This window comes from Salmo trutta, chromosome 30 (genome assembly GCF_901001165.1).
Source record: "Salmo trutta chromosome 30, fSalTru1.1, whole genome shotgun sequence".
Lineage (NCBI taxonomy): Eukaryota > Metazoa > Chordata > Actinopteri > Salmoniformes > Salmonidae > Salmo > Salmo trutta.
The window spans coordinates 6169952-6192849 of NC_042986.1; the positions used below are offsets into that span (position 1 = coordinate 6169952).

At 42.2% G+C, this 22898-nt stretch overlaps 1 protein-coding gene across 2 annotated transcripts in view; it reads left to right on the top strand.

Annotated features, from left to right (window-relative positions):
• LOC115169011 (copine-9) overlaps positions 1-22898 on the top strand; it is a 108342-nt gene that overhangs the window by 40954 nt on the left and 44490 nt on the right. Inside the window, exons 4-7 of one of the 2 annotated variants that reach the window (XM_029724612.1) lie at positions 1105-1208; positions 17397-17436; positions 17651-17653; positions 18629-18705. In XM_029724612.1, the coding sequence (XP_029580472.1) occupies positions 1105-1208; positions 17397-17436; positions 17651-17653; positions 18629-18705 (224 nt within the window). The remainder of the gene's footprint in view (positions 1-1104; positions 1209-17396; positions 17437-17650; positions 17654-18628; positions 18706-22898) is intronic. The other variant, XM_029724613.1, reaches the window with a different exon arrangement.

Consider the following 22898-nt stretch of genomic DNA (forward strand, 5'->3'; position numbering starts at 1 on the left):
TTTATGAGATCATTTACCAAGATTATACAGTAAAAAATATATATACACTACAGTTCAAAAGTTTGTGATCACTTAGAAATGTCCTTGTTATTGAAAGAAAAGCAATTTTTTTGTCCAATAAAATCAAATTGATCAGAAATACAGTGTAGACATTGTTACTGTTGTAAATGACTACTGTCGCTGGAAACAGCAGATTTTTAAGGAAATATCTACATAGGCGTACAGAGGCCCATTATCAGAAACCATCACTCCTGTGTTCCAATGGCACGTTGTGTTAGCTAATCCAAGTTTATCATTGTAAAAGGCTAATTGATCATTAGAAGACTCCTTTTGCAATTATGTTAGCACAGCTGAAAACTGTTGTTCTGATTGAAGAAGCAACAAAACAGGCCTTCTTTAAACTAGTTGAGTATCTGGAGAATCAGCATTTGTGGGTTCGATTATAGGCTCAAAATGGCCAGAAACAAAGAACTTTCATCTGAAACTCGCTAGTCTATTCTTGTTCTGAGAAATGAAGGCTATTCCATGTGAGAAATTGCCAAGAAACTGAAGATCTTGTACAACGCTGTGTACTACTCCTTTCACAGAACAGCTCAAACTGGCTCTAACCAGAGTAGACAGAGGAGTAGGAGGCCCCGGTGCACAACTGAGCAAGAGTACAAGTACATTAGAGTGTTTAGTTTGAGAAACATAAGCCTTACAAGTCTTCAACTGGCAGCTTCATTAAATAGTACCTGCAAAACACCAGTTTCAACGTCAACAGTGAAGAGGATGACTCCGGGATGCTGGCCTTCTAGGCAGAGTTCTTCTGTTCTTTTGCCCTTCTACACTGTATTTCTGATAATTTGATGTTATTTTAATGAACAAAAAATGTTATTTTCTTTCAAAAACAAGGATATTTCTAAGTGACCCCAAACTTTTGAACGGTAGTGTATATCCAAAAATAATTGTTTTGTATCAATTAGTATATTTGAGTTTAACCATTAATGTTTGTTGTAATATTTGTTCTGTCTTTTCTGGTGGATTAAACAGAAATTGGAGGTTCTGTTACATGCAGCATCACTCTGTCACCTCTGTATTTCCTTTCCCTGGCTGCTGTTTTAGTTTGGCAGAACAGAGGTGATTGACAACACGCTGAATCCAAACTTTGTGCGGAAGTTTTTCCTGGACTTCTTCTTTGAAGAGAAGCAGAACCTCCGCTTTGATGTGTAAGTGACCAACCTCTCAGTCTCCATGCCAACTGGGAAATACCTACTTCTAGACACTTGGTGCCGGTTGCACCAGTTAGGTGTAAACAAATTGGTCTTAAATGCTAGGTCGGGGGTAGCTTCATCTGACTTTGTGATCAGAATTTACACCTGTTGCAACAACCAAAAGTAAGACTCGTCGTAGCTAAGTCTGGCTTAAGCAATGCGGGTTCATGAGATGTGATGCTTCATAATGATGGTTGCTTGGTAGCACCCATTACTAGGTTGTTACCATCCTTGTAGCAGTTCTAAACTTTACGAGGCAGGTCCCATCACTTCACCAAGCCCACCACTATGCATGCACGTTTTCTCAACCACAACTGGATGGATCAATCAATAATTACTTAATTCCAAAAATATTGGAATTAAGTAGGTTAATGCTATTGTAGGCATGTATTATTATGTTGCTTACTGAAACTACCAAAGTCATCCAACCGTTTTGTTTTTGCTTCATTGAATCTCCGTCTGTATATTTGGTTCTTTGATATCTGGCTGGGAAAATAAGTGGAGGTGGCAGCTCATCTATTCATTTGCTAATATCTGATCAGACACAAGTGTATTATTTTGCAATTGACTTGAAAAGCGGAGGTTGTGAAATACAGTTGAAGTGGGAATTTTACATACACTTAGGTTGGAGTCATTAAAACTTGTTTTTCAACCACTCCACAAATTTCTTCTTAACAAACTATAGTTTTGGGAAGTCGGTTAGGACATCTACTTTGTGCATGACACAAGTCATTTTTCCAACAATTGTTTACAGACAGATTATTTCACTTATAATTCACTGTATCACAATTCCAGTGGGTCAGAAGTTTACATACACTAAGTTGACTGTGTCTTTAAACAGCTTGGAAAATTCCAGAAAATTATGTAATGGCTTTAGAAGCTTCTGTTTATTGACATCATTTGAGTCAATTGGAGGTGTACCTGTGGATGTATTTCAAGGCCTACCTTCAAACTCAGTGCCTCTTTGCTTGACATCATGGGAAAATCAAAAGAAATCAGCCAAGACCTCAGAAAAAAAATTGTAGACCTCCACAAGTCTGGCTCATCCTTGGAAGAAATTTCCAAACACCTGACGGTACCACGTTCATCTGTACAAACAATAGTACGCAAGTATAAACACCATGGGACCACACTGCCGTCATACCGCTCAAGAAGGAGACGCGTTCTGTCTCCCAGAGATGAACGTACTTTGTTGCGAAACGTGCAAATCAATCCCAGAACAACAGCAAAGGACCTTGTGAAGATGCTGGAGGAAACAGGTACAAAAGTATCTATATCCACAGTAAAATAAGTCCTATATCGACATAACCTGAATGGTCGCTCAGCAAGGAAGAAGCCACTGCTCCAAAACTGCCATAAAAAAGCCAGACTACGGTTTGCAACTGCACATGGGGACAAAGACTGTACTTTTTGGAGAAATGTCCTCTGGGCTGATGAAACAAAAATAGATCTGTTTGGCATAATGACCATCGTTATGTTTGGAGGAAAAAGGGGGAGGCAGCATCATGTTGTGGGGGTGCTTTGCTGCAGGAGGAACTGGTGCACTTCACAAAATAGCTGGCATCATGAGGCAGGAAAATTATGTGGAAATATTGAATCAACATCTCAAGACATGTGTCAGGAAGTTAAAACTTGGTTTCAAATGGGTCTTCCAAATGGACAATGACCCCAAGCATGCTTGCAAAGTTGTGGCAAAACATATTTTTATTTATTTTATTTCACCTTTATTTAACCATGTAGGCAAGTTGAGAACAAGTTCTCATTTACAATTGCGACCTGGCCAAGATAAAGCAAAGTAGTTTGACACATACAACAACACAGAGTTACACATGAAGTAAAACAAACACAGTCAATAATACAGTTGAAAAATAAGGCTATATACAATGTGAGCAAATGAGGTGAGATAAGGGAGGCAAAGGAAAAAAAAGGCCATGGGGGAAAAGTAAATACAATATAGCAAGTAAAACACTGGAATGGTAGATTTGTAGTGGAAGAAAGTGCAAAGTAGAAATAGAAATAATGGGGTGCAAAGGAGCAAAATAAATAAATAAATACAGTAGGGGAAGCGATAGTTGATTGGGCTAAATTATTGATGGGCTATGTACAGGTGCAGTGATCTGTGAGTTGCTCTGACAGCTGGTGCTTAAAGCTAGTGAGGGAGATAAGTGTTTCCAGTTTCAGAGATTTTTGTAGTTCGTTCCAGTCATTGGCAGCAGAGAACTGGAAGGAGAGACGGCCAAAGGAGGAATTGGCTTTGGGGGTGACCAGAGAGATATACCTGCTGGAGCGCGTGCTACAGGTGGGTGCTGCTATGGTGACCAGTGAGCTGAGATAAGGGGGGACTTTACCTAGCAGGGTCTTGTAGATGACCTGGAGCCAGTGGGTTTGGCAACGGGTATGAAGCGAGGGCCAGCCAACGAGAGCGTACAGGTCGCAGTGGTGGGTAGTATATGGGGCTTTGGTGACAAAACGGATGGCACTGTGATAGACTGCATCCAGTTTATTGAGTAGGGTATTGGAGGCTATTTTGTAAATGACATCGCTGAAGTCGAGGATTGGTAGGATGGTCAGTTTTACGAGGGTATGTTTGGCAGCATGAGTGAAGGATGCTTTGTTGCGAAATAGGAAGCCAATTCTAGATTTAACCTCGGATTGGAGATGTTTGATGTGAGTCTGGAAGGAGAGCTTACAGTCTAACCAGACACCTAGGTATTTGTAGTTGTCCACATATTCTAAGTCAGAACCGTCCAGAGTAGTGATGCTGGACGGGTGGGCAGGTGCAGGCAGCGATCGGTTGAAGAGCATGCATTTAGTTTTACTTGTATTTAAGAGCAGTTGGAGGCCACGGAAGGAGAGTTGTATGGCATTGAAACTCGTCTGGAGGGTTGTTAACACAGTGTCCAATGACGGGCCAGAAGTATACAGAATGGTGTCGTCTGCATAGAGGTGGATTAGAGACTCACCAGCAGCAAGAGCGACATCATTGATGTACACAGAGAAAAGAGTTGGCCCAAGAATTGAACCCTGTGGCACCCCTATAGAGACTACCAGAGGCCCGGACAACAGGCCATCCGATTTGACACATTGAACTCTATCAGAGAAGTAGTTGGTGAACCAGGCAAGGCAATCACTTGAGAAACCAAGGCTATTGAGTCTGCCGATGAGGATGTGGTGATTGACAGAGTCGAAAGCCTTGGCCAGGTCAATGAATACGGCAGCACAGTATTGTTTCTTATCGATGGTGGTTACGATATCGTTTAGGACCTTGAGCGTGGCTGAGGTGCACCCATGACCAGCTCTGAAACCAGATTGCATAGCGGAGAAGGTGCGGTGGGATTCGAAATGGTCGGTGATCTGTTTGTTGACTTGGCTTTCGAAGACCTTAGAAAGGCAGGGTAGGATAGATATAGGTCTGTAGCAGTTTGGGTCAAGAGTGTCCCCCCCTTTGAAGAGGGGGATGACAGCAGCTGCTTTCCAATCTTTTGGAATCTCAGACGACACGAAAGAGATTGAACAGGCTAGTAATAGGGGTTCAAACAATTTCGGCAGATAATTTTAGATAGAAAGGGTGAAAATGGCTTAAGGACAACAAAGTCAAGGTTTTGGAGTGGCCATCCCAAAGCCCTGACCTCAATCCTATAGAAAATGTGTGGGCAGAACTGAAAAAGCGTGTGCGAGCAAGGAGGCCTTCAAACCTGACTCAGTTACACCAGCTCTGTCAGGAGGAATGGGCCAAAATTCACCCAACTTATTGTGGGAAGCTTGTGGAAGGCTACCCGAAACATTTGACCCAAGTTAAACAATTTAAAGGCAATGCTACCAAATACTAATTGAGTGTATGTAAACTTCTGACCCACTGGGAATGTGATGAAAGAAATAAAATCAGAAATAAATCATTCTCTCTACTCTGACATTTCACATTCTTAAAATAAAGTGGTGATCCTAACTAACCTAAGACAGGGAATTTAACTTGGATTAAATGTCAGGAATTTTGAAAACTGAGTTTAAATGTGTTTGGCTAAGGTGTATGTAAACTTCCGACTTCAACTGTATGAACATGAGACTCACATTCTTTTGAAAATGTAGATTGCTGTTATTTTCTGTGCATATCATGAAAAGGTCCCAATTTAACACCCTCTGCCTGTTCCCTATTAGGCGTGGAATCTATGCCCAGGAGTAGCTCATTGAAGGGCTCACGCCCAGGTGGTGCAACGGTCATAATTTTTATGTCCTGCGCAGAGTTCATTTTACATTGGACGTAGTAGAGTTACGACCCACTTACGACCATTTTGCAAAACAATACGAATAAAGAAACATGATGCTTATGTGAAAAGATTACATTCAGTAGTTGGGAATTAGTTTCTCAATATTGATGCATAGAGATAAGCAACACATACATGAAGCATAAGGTAGTACATTGCATTCAATGGGGTGAAGATTGGTGTCACAATATTGACGCCTAGAGATAATCATCAGATCCATGTCGCCTAAGAGAATACATTGCATTCAATGGGGGGAAGATTCGTGTCTCACTATTGACGCCTAAAGATAAGTATCAGAGACATGATGCCTAAGTGAATACATTGCATTCAATAAGATTAACGCATAGATATGCATTAAGTAGTTGACACAAGTCAATTGCATTCATGTCTGTCGGTTTTCTCTCACTCTCTATTCTCTAATCCCCCTCTCCCTCTCCCTTCTCGCTTTCTGTCTCCCTCCCTCCCTCCTCCTCTCTACCTCTCTTTTCCTTCCTTTGTCTCTCTCGCTCTACCTCGTTTAGAGAGAAATGGAGAGGGGGGATTAGAGAATAGATAGAGAGGGCGGGAGAGAGGAAGGGGAGGGAACAAAAGAAGGAGGGAAAGAGATAGATAGAATCAATCAATTAAATGTATTTATACAGCCCTTCTTACATTAGCTGATGTCACAAAGTGCTATACAGAAACCCAGCCTAAAACCCCAAAGAGCAAGCAATGTAGATGTAGAAGCACGGTGTCTAAGAAAAACTCACTGGAAAGGCAAGAACCTGGGAAGAAATCTAGAGAAGAACCAGGCTCTGAGAGATGGCCAGTCCTCTTCTGGCTGTGCCCGGTTAAAGGTCAGGGTTCCAAAGTCGCATTTAGAAAAGCAGAAACTGGATCAGCAGCATGACCAGGTGGACTGGACAGCGAGGAGTCGTCAGTCATGGTCCTAGGGCTGGCATCAAGCATGGTCCTAGGGCTCAGGTCCTCCAGGAGGGGAAAGAGAGAAAGCGAAAAAGAGTTGGGAGGACTAGAGGGAGCATACTTAAGATCCCACAGGACACCAGATAAGACAGACTGACCCAAGCCCCACCAGCACATCGACTATTGCAGCATAGATACTGGAGACTGAGATGGGGGGGGGGGGGGGGACGACACTGTGACGACACTGTGGCCCCGTCCAACGATACCCCCGGACAGGGCCAACCAGGCAGGGTATATATAACCCCACCCACTTTGCCAAAGCACACCAACAGAGGAATATCAAAAGACCACCAACTTACTACCCTGAGAAAAGGTGGAGTATAGCCCACAAAGATCTCCCCTACCGCAAGAGCCCAAGGGGGTGCAAAACCTGAGAGGAAGATCACGTCGGTGACTCAACTCGCTCAAGTTGAGTATTGCGGGAAAAGAGCCTGGCACGATGTGATGCACCCCTCTTAGGGATGACATGGGAGAGCACTAGCAAGCCATTTACTCAGCCCCCGTAATACAGGGAGAGTGAGGGAAGGGGAGAGAAAGGGGGTGAGGGTGAAGGAAGGAGGGGGAGAGAGATGGAAAGAAAGGGAGAGAGGGGGATAGGAGGGACACAGAGAGAGTGAGTCGGGAAATAGGGAAAGAGGGGAGAGGGTAAAATAATTAACAGAAGAGGGAGGGAGGGAGTTAGGGAGGGAGGGAGGGAAGTGGGAGTCAGAAATAAGAGAAGGAGGAGGGATAAAGAAGAGGTAGAGAGAGACAGGAGGCACAGAGAGAGAGAGAGAGAGAGAGAGAGAATGAGGAACGAAGAGAGAGAGATGGAGAGTGGGAGTTAGAAAATAGATAGATAGAGAGATGGAGAGACAGGAGGGAGAAAGAGAGAGGGGAGAGGGTGAAAGGGATGGAAGAAGGGGGAGGAAGAGAGAAGAAGAGGTGGGATAAAGAAGAGGTAGAGAGAGAGACAAAGGGAGGCAAAGAGAGGGAAAGAGAGAAGAGAGAGATAGAGGGAGGGAGAGAGAGAGAGAGAGGGATTGGCGTTATTAGAGAATCGGGAGAGAGGGGGGAGAGAGAAGTAGAGAGAGAGAGTTAGAAGAGAATGACAGGAAGGGGAAGAGAGAGGTGGGAGAGGGTGGAGGGGGTGAAAGAAGGCAGAGGGAGGGAGAGAGAAGAGAAGGAGGTGGGATAAAGAAGAGGTAGAGAGAGAGAGACAGAGAGAGAGAGGGGCAGGGATGGAGCAATAGAGAGAGAAGAGAGGGATATGGGGATTAGAGAATAGCGAGAGAGAGAGAACTGACAGACATGAATGCAATTGACTTGTGTCAACTACTCGATCCATATCTATGCATCAATCTCATTGAATGCAATGTATTAATTTAAGCATCTTGTCTGTGAAGCTCATCTCTAGGCATCAATATTGTGGCACTAATCTCTCCCCCATTGAATGCAATGCATTCACATACAGTGCATTCCGAAAGTATTCAGTCCCTTTGACTTTTTCCACATTTTGTTACGTTACAGTATTATTCTAAAGTTGATTGAATAGTTTTTTTCCTTCATCAATCTACACACAATACCCCATAATGACAAAGCAAAAACAGGTTTTTAGAAATGTTTGCAAATCTATTAAAAATAAAAAACAGAAATATTACATTTACATATCTATTTGAAGAAGGAGAGTGATGGAGTGCTGCATCAGAACACCTGGCCTCCAAAATCACCCGATCTCAACCCAATTGAGCCAACAAGTGCTCAGCATATGTGGGAACTCCTTCAAGATTGTTGGAAAAGCATTCCAGGTGAAGCTGGTTGAGAGAATGCCAAGAGTGTGCAAAGCTGTCATCAAGGCAAAGTGTGGCCGCTTTGAAGAATCTCAAATATAAAATATATGTTGATTTGTTTAACACTTTTTTGGTTACTACATGATACCATGTGTTATTTCATAGTTTTGATGTCTTCACTATTATTCTACAATGTAGAAAATAGTGAACATAAAGATAAAGTCCTGGAATGAATAGGTGTGTCCAAACTTTTGACTGGTACTGTGACTGGTAAGTCTTCAGACCCTTACTCAGTACTTTGTTGAAGCACCTTTGGCAGTGATTACAGCCTCGAGTCTTCTTGGGTATGACGCTACAAGCTTGGCACACCTGTATTTGGGAATTTCTCCCATTCCTCTCTGCAGATCCTCTCAAGCTCTGTCAGGTTGGATGGGGAGCGTTGCTGCACAGCTATTTTCAGATCTCTCCAGAGATGTTTGATCGGGTTCAAGTCCGGGTTCTGGCTGGGTCACTCAAGGACAATCAGAGACTTGTCCTGAAGCCACTCCTGCAATATCTTGGCTGTGTGCTTAGGGTCGTTGTCCTGTTGGAAGGTGAACATTCATCCCAGTCTGAGGTCCTGAGCACTCTGGAGAAGGTTTTCATCAAGTACCTCTCTGTACTTTTCTCCATTCATCTTTCCCTCGATCCTGACTAGTCTCCCAGTCCCTGCTGCTGAAAAACATCCCCACAGCATGGTGCTGCCACCACCATGCTTCACCGTAGGGATGGTGCCAGGTTTCCTCCAGACGTGATGTGAAGCTTGGCATTCAGGCCAAAGAGTTCAATATTGGTTTCATCAGACCAGCGAATCTTGTTTCTCATGGCAAACTCCAGGTGGGTGGTCATGTGTCTTTTATTGAGGAGTGGCTTCCATCTGGCCACTCTACCATAAAGTCCTGATAGATGGAGTGCTGCAGATATGGTTGTCCTTCTGGGAGGTTCTACCATCTCCACAGAGGAACTCTAGAGCTCTGTCACAGTGACCATCGAGCTGTGTCAGAGTGAATAACGGGTTCTCCCTGACCAAGGCCCTTCTCCCCCGATTGCTAAGTTTGGCCGGAAGGCCAAATCTAGGAAGAGTCTTGGTGGTTCCAAACTTCTTAATTTAAGAATGATGGAGGTTACTGTGTTCTTGGGGACCTTCAATGATGCAGACATTTTTGGTACCCTTCTCCAGATCTGTGCCTCGACAAAATCCTGGCTCAGAGCTCTACGAACAATTCCTTCGACCTCATGGCTTGGTTTTTGCTCTGACAACTGTGGGACCTAGTATAGACAGGTGTATGCCTTTCCAGATCATGTCCAATCAATTGAATTTACCACAGGCAGACTCATTTCAAGTTGTAGAAACATCTCAAGGATGATCAATGGAAACAGGATGCACCTGTGCTCAATTTCGAGTCTCATAGTAAAGGGTCGGGAATACTTATGTAAATAAGGCATTTCTGTTTTTTATTTGTAATAAATTTGCACAAAAAATTAAAAACAATTTTTGCTTTGTCATTTGGGGGTATTGTGTGTAGATTGCTGAGGAAAAAATTATATTTAATCAATTTTAGAATAAGGCTGTAACGTAACAAAATGTGGAAAAAGTCAAGGGGTCTGAATACTTTCCGAAGGCACTGTAGGCATCATGTGTCTAGAAGTGTATATTTTTGTAAAAACGACCAGATTGATGCTTTTCAATTATATACTGTAATGTTGTATTCAATTCTATCTTCTAATTTCATATCTGATAAAAATATAATAATTCTGGCTAGGCTAGAAGCTAAAATAAACCTTTAATTTATACATAGGACCAATTTATAATGATCTGTTTCAAGTATTTTCTTTGCTTCCTTGTTATTCTTTCAGATCACAGGGTAGCCAAGTCCCTCAGTCCTTCTCACAGGTTGTCATTCAGGGAGCCACCATAACGGGCTGGCCAATCATAGATCCAGCTCAAGCCTTTTAATTTATCACAGTGATTATGTGCTGTCATTACATCCACTTGGCTTTGCTGGTAAGCCACCCCACATCTTATTCCAGATCTAGATAAAGATTACTTAGGTGCCATTATAGCTTTAATGTAGTCAACGATATACAGTAGGCTTTGTTTTTTTTCTTTCTAAACTGAACATCGTCTAAACTGTGTGGCTGTGTGAGAGCTAAATCTTACATCTCGCTCATCCCAATATCTGCATTGCTGCTCGTGGCAGAATTATACAACTGCATAATTGTATGATTGAACCTCAAAATGTGGAGGCCGAAACTGGGTTAACCATGTAAAGAAAACCGCGGATTAACAAAAATACATCATTACTGAAAGATTAAACGGGATGGAAGACTTCAGTTGCAATTCAAATCAAAATATCCCAGAAAGCTGTGGAACAAGCGGAATGGAAGAATTCCTGGAAAAGGTAATACCACAACTATTTGGACAGGAGAACTTCACACAGGTTCCCACAATCCAACGAGCACGTTGAACGATTGGCCTGAGAGGGGACATGACCAAGGGGCATCATCACAAAGTTCCTTAACTATAGGGACAAAGATAGAGTTCTACAACTGGTCATCCAAGCCAAAAAGTCAGGAGTCCGACCTTTGATGTATGAGGGCCATCGGACCTACATCAATGCCAACATGAGCAGAGACCTCTACATGAAACATAGCTACAGACTGTACACCAGATAATGTGATATAAACCAAGATATTTGGTATCCATTACTGGGCACTACAGGTTTACCTATACAAAACGTTGCCATAGATTATTCAACTAACCTGGTATTGGCAATACTATCTTTGTTCTTGATTCTGCCAAATGTATCTTCTAAAATGTACGTGTCCAGTTGAGGGGGTTTCATTTGATGTTGCTCCATGAAGTAATCTAACATTGTGTATGCAGCCATCTCTTCTATTTCATGACATGCGGCACTTTGGGGTGGACCCACCTGTCTCAATCAATGAGAGAAGATTTTAAATAGACAAGATGGCGGCGTACACATTGTTGGATTACTCCATGGAGCAAAACATTTATTTTAATATTAGAGCATTTTCTAAATTCAAACGAACCACCTGCAACTGGACCCAGACATTTTAAAAGATGCATGTTTGGCCGAATCGAGAACGAAGATGGTATCGCCAATTCCAGGTTAGTTGAAAAATCTATGGCAACGTTTTGTGTAGGCAAATCTGGTAAGTCCAGTAATCGATAACAAAAATCTTTGGTTATATCACATTATTTGGTGTACAATCTGTAACTACATGAAACGCAGAGAATTCGACCCCCATAAAGAAAAAGCTATGTGGAAAACGAATCCCGTTCTCTCTGGTGTACCCTGCATAACTGCAGGTTAAATGGAATGAAAGAGACATCACTCTAAAATCAGCAAAAGAAGCTACCCGATTCCTGTATAACCAGGAAAAGGAGAACGGTGGAAATGGCAATGAAAAAAATTCTATAGACTACGGGACAGCTTCTCAACAAATGTGGTACGACAGATGGGGCAATGGAACTGTTAAGGCTACTGAAATTAGGTGAACGATGGAATGCTGCACCACATCAAAGACACAGAAGAGAAAAGGTACTGTATGTGTTGTTAATACCTTCACTCATATGCCTATTGAAAAGACAATCACAGCACCACAGCATGAATGAACACTTAAATGACTATTGGCTATGCAGCCTAAATGACAACCCATGAATTGGTTGGCTATAGATATGATCTGTTTAGGTAACAAACTGACAAGTGAACAAGACAACATCCTGATTGCTTTGCTCCATACAATTATTTTTGAATGCTCCCCAGCCGTTAGGCTACAAAGGCCTGAGTGGGTTGGAAGAATTTTAATGGCCAATATGTGAAGAGAAAAAATGTCATACAGACTAAGATGCTGAAATTGTAAGCATGCATTGCATGCTCTCTCTCTCTCTCTCTCTCTCTCTCTCTCTCTCTCTCTCTCTCTCTCTCATAACAGAGAAATGTATTTATGAATTGAAAAATCTGTGTTATCAATGTGGGCAATATGATATCTTCACGTATCGACTATCCTTTTCTTTTTATTCTACCATATAAAGTACAGTGAATAATGTTAATGATTTTGGTTAAATTAATGTCAAAGAAACATGAGCAACTGCCGAGTTCATAAAAGAGCAAGCGGGCTATGTGCGCAAAGTGTAGAACATGCACCTTTCAGGCATTCTTTCCAGGTCTTTGTTGGACAATTATATTGAAACGAATTAGTTAACACTCTAACCGCTATACCTCAAGGGATCCCCTTCAAGCTAATGAGCAGTCATTCTGACTGCAACGTTCTAACAGTGTAATTAATCCATTTCATGTATGCTATCGCAAAAATAATAATTTTGGTTGTGTTCATGAAGGTCTTAAGTAACATTAGAATACATTTTATTTTCTTCTTCAAATAACACAATAGCGTTGTCATTACTTTATGTTAATATAGGCTATATGTAAAAACAAAAAGCCACTAAAATCACCAACATTTAAGTGTTCAATACATTTTATTAGTGGAGTGCCTTTGTTACAACTATGAAATAGAAAGCATATGTGTCGGAAAGCGGTAACAGCTTATTTTTAAAACGACCCCCCCCCCCCCCCCCCACACACACACAAAAATACCCCAACCACCAAGATGCATGGTCAGCAAGACTTGATGAAAACATCAGCAGCCTAAACATCATTAGAAGCACCAAGTGTGCTTGATAAATAGTGAAAAGCATCACAAACGCAATGCTGCCATTATAATGAATAGAAGTGTCAATGTGACAGCAGTCAAAAATAGTCTATTATGGTCAGCTTGGGCTCACATGGTGTGCGTCTTGACGCAATGGCATCAGTTATAGAGCATGTCCATGTCACATAAACATCGAAAGTTGGTGAGTGCGTTGCTAATGTAGTTTTTTGCTTGAGATGTAGGGTCTGCTCTCTCAGTGATAACATTTTGTGCTGATAATCGGCGCGTAGTATTGTCAACGGCTTGTCGTCCCTTCCTCTCTCCATTGTAAATTAAGCACACTTTCCCTGTGTACTCCAAGTAGGCCAGAGTAGACTGATAAGACTGCTTGGATTTAGTGAACTGATATAGGGTACACTATTTTTAGATTATAATTAGAATAGCGAGATCAATACAATAGAATGGCCCACCATGTTCTTCATTCACAATTAGTGATTACATAATTATGCATCGTTCTCTCCCCTTCGCTCATCAACTCACCCATTCTCCACCTTTTTCCCCGTGATACTTTACTTAATTTATTTAATCTGTTGTTATAAACTCAGCAAAAAAAGAAACGTCCTCTCACTGTCAACTGCGTTTATTTTCAAGAAACTTAGCATGTGTAAATATTTGTATGACTATAACAAGATTCAACAACTGAGACAAACTGAACAAGTTCCACAGACATGTGACTAACAGAAATGGAATAATGTGTCCCTGAACAAAGGGCGGGTCAAAATAAAAAGTAACAGTCAGTAGCTGGTGTGACCACCAGCTGCATTAAGTACTGCAGTGCATCTCCTCCTCATGGACTGCACCAGATTTGTCAGTTCTTTCTGTGAGATGTTACCCCGCTCTTCCACCAAGGCCCCTGCAAGTTCCCGGACATTTCTGGGGGGAAAGGCCCTAGCCCTCACCCTCCGATCCAACAGGTCCCAGATGTGCTCAAAGGGATTGTGATCCGGGCTCTTCGCTGGCCATGACAGAACACTGACATTCCTGTCTTCCAGGAAATCACGCACAGAACGAGCAGTATGGCTGGTAGCATTGTCATGCTGGAGGGTCATGTCAGGATGAGCCTGCAGGAAGGGTACCACATGAGGGAGGAGGATGTCTTCCCTGTAACGCACAGCGTTGACATTGCCTGCAGTGACAACAAGCTCAGTCCGATGATGCTGTGACACACCGCCCCAGACCATGGCGGACCGTCCACCTCCAAATCGATCCCGCTCATCAGTGAAGAGCACCTTTTGCCAGTCCTGTCTGGTACAGTGACGGTGGGTTTGTGCCCATAGGCGACGTTGTTGCCGGTGATGTCTGGTGAGGACCTGCCTTACAACAGGCCCACAATCCCTCAGTCCAGCCTCTCTCAGCCTATTGCGGACAGTCTGAGCACTGATGGAGGGATTGTGCGTTCCTGGTGTAACTCGGGCAGTTGTTGTTGCGATCCTGTACCTGTCCCGCAGGTGTGATGTTTGGATGTACCGATCCTGTGCAAGTGTTGTTACACGTGGTCTGCCACTGCGAGGACATGCCTCCTTGCGGTCAGTCTTCATGCACAGTCCTCATGCCTCCTTGCAGCATGCCTAAGGCACGTTCACGCAGATGAGCAGGGACCTGGGCATCTTTCTTTTGGGTTTTTTTCAGAGTCAGTAGAAAGGCCTCTTTAGTGTCCTAAGTTTTCATAACTGTGACCTTAATTGACCACAGAAGAAGCCACTGCTGTCCAAAAAACCTTGCTGCACATCTGAAGTTTACAAAAGTGCACATGGATGTTCGACAGCGCTACTGGCAAAATATTCTGTGGACAGATGACACTACAGTTTTGTTAGGAAGGAACACACAACACTGTATGTGGAGAGAAAAAGGCACAGCACACCAACATCAACCTCACCCCAACTGTAAAGTATGGTGGAGGGAGCATCATGGTTTGGAGCTGCTTTGCTGCCTCAGGGCCTAGACCACTTGCTATCATCAACGGAAAAATTATTTCCCAAATTTATCAAGACATTTTGCAGGAGAATGTTAGGCTATTTGTCCGCCAATTGAAGCTCAACAGAAGTTGGGTGATGCAACAAGACAATGACCCAAAACACAGAAGTAAATCAACAACAGAATGGCTTCAACAGAAGAAAATACGCCTTCTAGAGTGGCCCAGTCAGAGTCCTCACCTTAGCCCGGTTGAGATGCTGTGGCATGACCTCAAGAGAGCAGTTCACACCAGACATCCCAAGAATAATGCTGAACTGAAACGTTTTTGTAAAGAGGAATGGTCCAAAATTAATCCTGACCATTGTCCAGGTCTGATCCGCAACTACAGAAAATTTGGTTGAGGTTATTTCTGCAAAAGGAGGGTCAACCAGTTATTAAATCCAAGGGTTCACATAACTTCTTTCACCCTTCACTGTGAAAGTTTCCACGATGTGTTCAATAAATTCATGAAAACGTATAATTGTTTGTGTGTTATTAGTTTAAGCAGACTGTGTTTGTCTATTGTTGTGACCTAGATGAAGATCAGATCAAATTTTATGACCAATTTATGCAGAAATCCAGGTATTTCCAGAGTTCACATACTTTTTCTTGCCACTATATGCATTTTTTTCGTCACAGATACTGTACCTTAAAAAAAAAGTAGGGCCGTGGATCAGAAAACCAGTCAGTATTTGGTGTGACCACCATTTGCCTCATGCAGCGCGACACATCTCCTTCGCATAGAGTTGGTCAGGTTGTTAATTGTGGCCTGTGGAATGTTGTCCCACTATTCTTCAATTGCGAAGAAAAAAAACATTTCAGACTGGCCAATATAAAGAAAAGATTAAGATTGGGCAAAAGAACACAGATACTGGAAAGAGATGGCTTTTTCCTTGCAACTCTGCCTAGAAGGCCAGCATACCGGAGTCACCTCTTCAAGGTTAACTTTAAGACTGGTGTTTTGCGGGTACTATTTAATGATGCTGCCAGTTGAGGACTTGTGAGGCATCAGTTTCTCAAACTAGACACTCTAATGTACTTGTCCTTTAGCTCAGTTGTGCACCGGGGCCTCCTACTCCTCTCTCTATTCTGGTTCGAGACAGTTTGTGCTGTTCTGTGAAGGGAGTAGTACACAGCGTTGTACGAGATCTTTAGTTTCTTGGCAATTTCTCACATGGAATAGCCTTCCTTTCTCAGAACAAGAATAGACTGACGAGATTCAGAAGAAAGTCCTTTGTTTCTGGCCATTTTGAGTCTAATCGAACCCACAGATGCTGATGCTCCAGATACTCAACTAGTCTAAAAAAGGCCAGTTTTATTGCTTCATTAAATCAGAACAACAGTTTTCAGCTGTGCTAACGTAAAGGGTTTTCTAATGATCAATTAGCCTTTTAAATAATAAACTTGGATTAGCTAACACAAAGTGCCATTGGAACACAGGAGTGATGGTTGCTGATAATGGGCCTCTGTACGCCTATGTAGATATTCCGTAAAAAATCTGCCGTTTCCAGCTACAATAGTCATTTGCAACATTAACAATGTGTACACTGTATTTCTGATCAATTTGATGTCATTTCAATGGACAAAAAAATTGCTATTCTTTCAAAAACAAGGACATTTCTAAGTGACCCCAAACTTTTGAATGGTAGTGTTTATGTATTGCAATTGTGTGAATTTGAAATGTCTGATTATATGCCATGTAAAAACAATTGTTCTGCGCTGTGACAAAGTTCTTACAAACAATGAGTGTGACTCAGGTGTTAACAGGGTCAATATTCATTTTTTATTTACAAAGGGCAAATAATCAATCAGTCTACTCCAGCATAACAGTCACGCTACAGACAAACAGATAACTCCCAAATGATGGGACTCAATAATGTTCTATAACATTGAACCAATGAAAACAAGCGAGTTTGAGCAAGGGAATGGTTAAGCAAGCATCGAAGCCCTGAGCCCAAGGTGGAGGATTGCCTTCATATCCACAGTGAATAGGATTCAGGAACAGTCAATGGATGTTGACTAGTCCAACAGTCAATGGATGTTCTCGTGTTGGGAGACAAGTGCTGCATCCAAAATCGTATTCTACTCCCTGTATAGTGCACTACTTTTGACCACAGTCCTATGGACTCTGGTCAAATGTAGTGCACTATAAAGGGAATAGGGTACCATTTGGGGACGCAACCAAAAGAGAATACTCTCAGCCCCTCTGCTGTGTATCCCTCCTTCATGCAGAAACGTCCCTGTGAAATGTTAAGGTTAATTTAGAGATAATTTGATTTGCTCATTTAGTTCAGGACGACACGTACAGTATCCAATACCTAAACTGTTAGGTAAGGACATACTTCCCTAGCTCACTGGTTATTCACACAGATGTTGTCATTTTAAGTGATTTATACCTAACTATGTTTGGTTTCTTGCAGATACAATGTGGACTCCAGAAGTTCAAATATTTCTAAATTTGTAAGTGTCTCCCCACACAGTGTAAAACATGTTGTTAATGTCATGTTGTTAATTATGCCATCGTGACTCAATACTGACAGTACAGAGGAAGGATAATTATCAGAAGGAAGCTTGTTGTCTTTGTATGAATACAATAGTCTACAATATTATATTCTAGATTTGACCTCTGACTGTGTTCTATTGCCTTTCTGCTCAACAAAATACGGGAGCACAGAAGGTTAGTATTGATGCAACTAGTAAATACATTTACAGCTGTAATGTCAGTCATTATGGCATGTTATGTATCGTTTCCTTATTTGCATTTAGAGACAGCCATTCATGATGTGAGATTGTTGTGTTTTTCTGTACTTCTGCTGTCACTTGTCCAATATCTGTGTTTTTTTTGTTGCTCCAATCAACCATAGTGTCAACCATAGTATCATTAAGCCATCCCGTTATATCAAATGCTCAGCTAAAGCACTTTGAGAGACTACTTCAAAGCCAAAGCTACCGTAGGCTAGTTGCTTTTTGAAACAGCATAATGGTGTGTGTCAGAGAGCGAACTCGCACACAGAGCTCTGTTGTTGTTCTTGTGCCGGTGTTTTTATGTGCCTTGCCATGTCTGTGCTTCTCAATGTCCCCATCTGCTTCTCTGTGTTGTGTGGACAGATGTAACCCCAGCTTGAAATGTTAGCTTGGTAAAAAACAACTTTGGACAATGAGATGTATCGGGTTTATAAGATACACCTACTAGATTTGATTATTTTAACCTTTTTGATAACACACTGTATGCCCATGTTTAATTGTTGAGGTTTCAGTATAACAATAGTTTGCAATGTCTTCAGCCACTTTGTATATGATATGTACCTATATATTGTATTCTACTGTATTTTAGTCAATGCCACTCCGACATTGCTCGTTCTGATATTTATATATTTCTTAATTCCATTCTTTTACTTTTAGATTTGTGTGTATTGTTGTGAATTGTTAGTTACTACTACACTGTTGGAGCTAGGAACACAAGTATTTCGTAACACCCGCAATAACATCTGCTAAATATGTGTACGTGACCAATAACATTTGATTTGATTTGTATCACTTAGCTTTCAACCTGCCATGTGGGATGTATGATAAAGCATTGTATGTAATGTACTACTGTGAACTGCCTGGCTGTCAGACGTGTCAAATGACTAACCCAGGCTCTCTGCACCAGGACTTCCTGGGTCAGACCTTCTGCACTCTGGGGGAGATCATTGGCTCCACGGGCGGACGGCTGGAGAAGAGCCTCTCGTAAGTCTTTTATTTTATTTATTTAACTAGGCAAGTCAGTTAAAAACAAAATCTTATTTACAATGACGGCCTACCAAAAGGCAAAAGGCCTCCTGCGGGGACGAGGGCGGGGATTTAATAATAATAATAAAAATATAGGACAAAACACACATCACGACAAGAGAGACACCACAACACTACATAAAGAGAGACCTAAGACAACAACATAGCATGGCAGCAACACATAACAACACAGAATGGTAGCAACTCAATATGACAACAACATGGTAGCAACACTATATGGCAGAAGCCCAACATGGTAGCAGCACAAAACATGGTACAAACATTATTGGGCCCAGACAACAGCACAAAGGGCAAGAAGGTAGAGACAACAATACAATACATTGAAGCAGCCACAACTGTCAGTAAGTGTCCATGATTGAGTCTTTGAATGAAGAGATAAAACTGTCCAGTTTGAGTGTTTTTAGCAGCTCGTTCCAGTCGCTAGCTGCATCGAACTGAAAAGAGGAGTGAGGCAGGGATGTGTGTACTTAGGGTACCTTTAAAAGAATGTGACTGGCAGAACGGGTATTGTATGTGTAGGATGAGGGCTGCAGTAGGTATCTCAGATATGGGGGAGTGAGGACTAAGAGGGTTTTATAAATAAGCATCAACCATGGTCTTGCGACGGGTATACAGAGGAGTATAGAGTGCAGTGTGGTGTCCTTTAAGGAGCATTGGTGGCAAATCTGATGGCAGAATGGTAATGGCACCCTTACTTGCCGATCTATAAATTACGTCTCCGTAATTTAGCATGGGTAGGATGGTCATCTGAGTCAGGGTTAGTTTGGCAGCTGGGGTGAAAGAGGAGCAATTACGATGCAGGGAACCAAGTCTAGATTTAACCTTAGCCTGCAGTTTTGATATGTGCTGAGAGAAAGACAGTGTACCATCTCGCCATACTCCCAAGTACTTGTATGAGGTGACTACTTCAAGCTCTAAACCCTCAGAGGTAGTAATCACACCTGTGGGAAGAGGGGCATTCTTCTTACCAAACCACATGTCCTTTGTTTTGGAGGTGTTCAGAACAAGGTTAAGAAAGCTTTGTTGTAGAGCGTTTAACACAAAATCCGGGTAGGGGCCAGCTGAGTATAAGACTGTATCATCTGATTTCCACTGGATATCATAAGGTGAATGCACCAATTTGTAAGTCGCTCTGGATAAGAGCGTCTGCTAAATGACTTAAATGTAAATGTAATCTGCATATAAATGGATGAGAGAGCTTCCTACTGCCTGAGCTATTTCTTGATGTAAATTGAGAAGAGTGTGGGACCTAGGATCGAGCCTTGGTGTACTCCCTTGGTGACAGGCAGTGGCTGAGACAGCAGATGGTCTGACTGTATACACTGCACTCGTTGAGAGAGGTAGTTAGCAAACCAGGCCAAAGACTCCTCAGAGACACCAATACTCATTAGCCGGCCCACAAGAATGGAATGGTCTACCATATCAAAAGCTTTGGCTGGATGTCATGGCCCATGTGATTGGCAAATGTTGGTTTGGTCTTGAGTGAGGGACTATCTGTCTGTAGATTGGAAACGGAGCACAGCACTGTAGGTGAGCTGTAAACATTGAGAATGTATTATGGTATAAACCCGTGGCAATATTCCATACTCTATAGCCTCAGAAAGAAACTAGTGAAAAAACATTGATTGCCAAAGCACCTCCGGTGCACGACATAGTAACATCTTGCAATCAACTTCTTGATAGGATAATTTTGTGCAGAAATTGTAATGTGAAGCATATTTTTTTATTTCCTAACGATTTCAGAAATCGACAATAAGGTGCAGTGTGCATGTATGTTATGAGTTCGTCAGCTGGAAAATATGGTAATTGCAGAATAGGAGATTAATTGTTGAGCGCTATTTTCTGTACTTAGCTTTTTGTCTGTGTGTTCGTGTAGAGGTATGTATGTTCTTATTTTGGGGGCATAAGGAGCGACAATATTTGTAAATACCAATAATGTTTTATTCCTCAGGAACAGACTCCTAAAACAGAGGCCAGTCATTGACTTTACACATGACCATGGGAGCCAATGTTCTCGATTACCATAAAAGATCCCGTTGGACATCTTCATCCATTTCTCTATTTATACGTTTTCAGGCTTATCATCCCCATGCAGCCAGCACTGTGTATCTCCCAGTTCAAATGACATAGCCTTGGCAGAGTTGAGCTGAGCTGAGTTGAGCTGAGCTGAGTTGAGCTGAGCTGAGCTGAGCTGAGCTGAGCTGAGCTGAGCGAGAGAGAGAGAGATGTATAGCCTTTGGAGGATGCCACTGGGTTTGGGCCTGCTGCACTTTCTCTATTGGCAAGATAAAAATGTGCTCTGCCTTCTTGGCGTTACCAGAGTGAAGCGTTACCTTCCCCTGTGCCTGTGCACACACACTTAAACACAAGCGCACATGCATGCGTGCACACAGGCACACACACACTTACCAATGGTCCTGCTCACATACTGTACCGCCACATTCTGAAAAGTAAAGCATGCAAGTTGCATCCTCCATCACAAACTAAAAGTCTTGTTCAAACAGCAATTATTTGCACGACACATCATTTTGAGAATCCTTTAGAAAAGCCTAAAAAAAAATGCTTCACCCTGAAGAAAAGCCTTGCGTTCAACAATAAAAACAATCGCCATCAGCCTGTCTGGTTGGTCACTCAAAAGACCGCTATTTAAAACCGACAATGGATGAAGCTACAAAGATGCCGAGAGCATCGAAGGAAAAGGATGTGGGTTTTGTTCAAAAATGTGCCATTCTCCCTCCTTGACTCTCCGGCATTTAGAAGGCCACATTCCTGGGGGACATGTAGCAAGCTGTGACAGAGAGTGAGAGGGGGACGGGTACAGAAGAACCAACAGCAGACAGAGCCTGCCATCCCAGAGGGCATCTGTAATGACAAAGCCTGGAGACAACTCCTCTATGTGTTTACTGTGTTTCACATGGCTGTCAAAACAAACCCAAAAACACATCCTCCCTGCAACATTTACCTGGAGTTAACTCTGCAAATAGCACTGCTGGGTGGTCTGAAAAGTCATAGTCAATCGATCAATAATATAATAATACTCTTAGCAAAAAATTGTATCTTTAATTTACAGTCTGTAGAAACTATGAGAATAGAAAGGTTCAGAACTTGTGAAACATCACAGCACAGTTGAAAAATATCTGGCAAATATAAATCAAAACTGGATGGTGTTCAGTGATAGATTGGAGGGGTTGATGGGAGCTGAAAGGTGGGACTAAAAATAACAAGAAGATAACTAACGCATAATATACTGTGTCCATAAAATGTACAGTGCATTCGGAAAGTATTCAGACCCCTTGACTTATTCTGAAATTGATTAAATTAAAAAATATATCAATCTACACACAATAACCCGTAATGACAAAGCGAAAACAGGTTTTTAGAAATGTTTGCAAATGTATTAAAAATAAAAAACAGATACCTCATTTACGTAAGTATTCAGACCCTTTGCTATGAGACTCAAAATTGAGCTCAGGTGCATCCTGTTTCCATTGATCATCCTTGAGATGTTTCTACAACTTGATTGGAGTCCACCTGTGGAGAATTCTATTGATTTGACATGATGTAGAAAGGCACACACCTGGCTATATAAGTTCCCACAGTTGACAGTGTATGTCAGAGCAAAAACCAAGCCATGAGGTTAAAGGAATTGTCTTTAGAGCTCCGAGGCAGGATTGTGTCGAAGCACAGATCTGGAGAAGGGACCCAAGAACACAGTGACCTCCATCATTCTTAAATGGAAGAAGTTTGGAACCACCAAGACTCTCCCTAGAGCTGGCCGTCCGGCCAAACTGAGCAATCGGGGGAGAAGGGCCTTGGTCTGGGAGGTGACCAAGAACCCGATGGTCACTCTGACAGGGCTCCAGAGTTCCTCTGTGGAGATGGGAGAACCATCTCGAAGGACAACTATCTCTGCAGCACTCCACCATTCAGGCCTTTATGGTAGAGTGACTAGACGGAAGCCATTCCTCAGTAAAAGGTACATGACAGCCCGCTGAAGGACTCTCATACCATGAGAAACAAAATTCTCTGCTCTGATGAAATCAAGATTGAACTCTTTGGCCTGAATGCCAAGCGTCATGTCTGGAGGAAATCAGGCACTGCTCATCACCTGGTCAATACCATCCCTACGA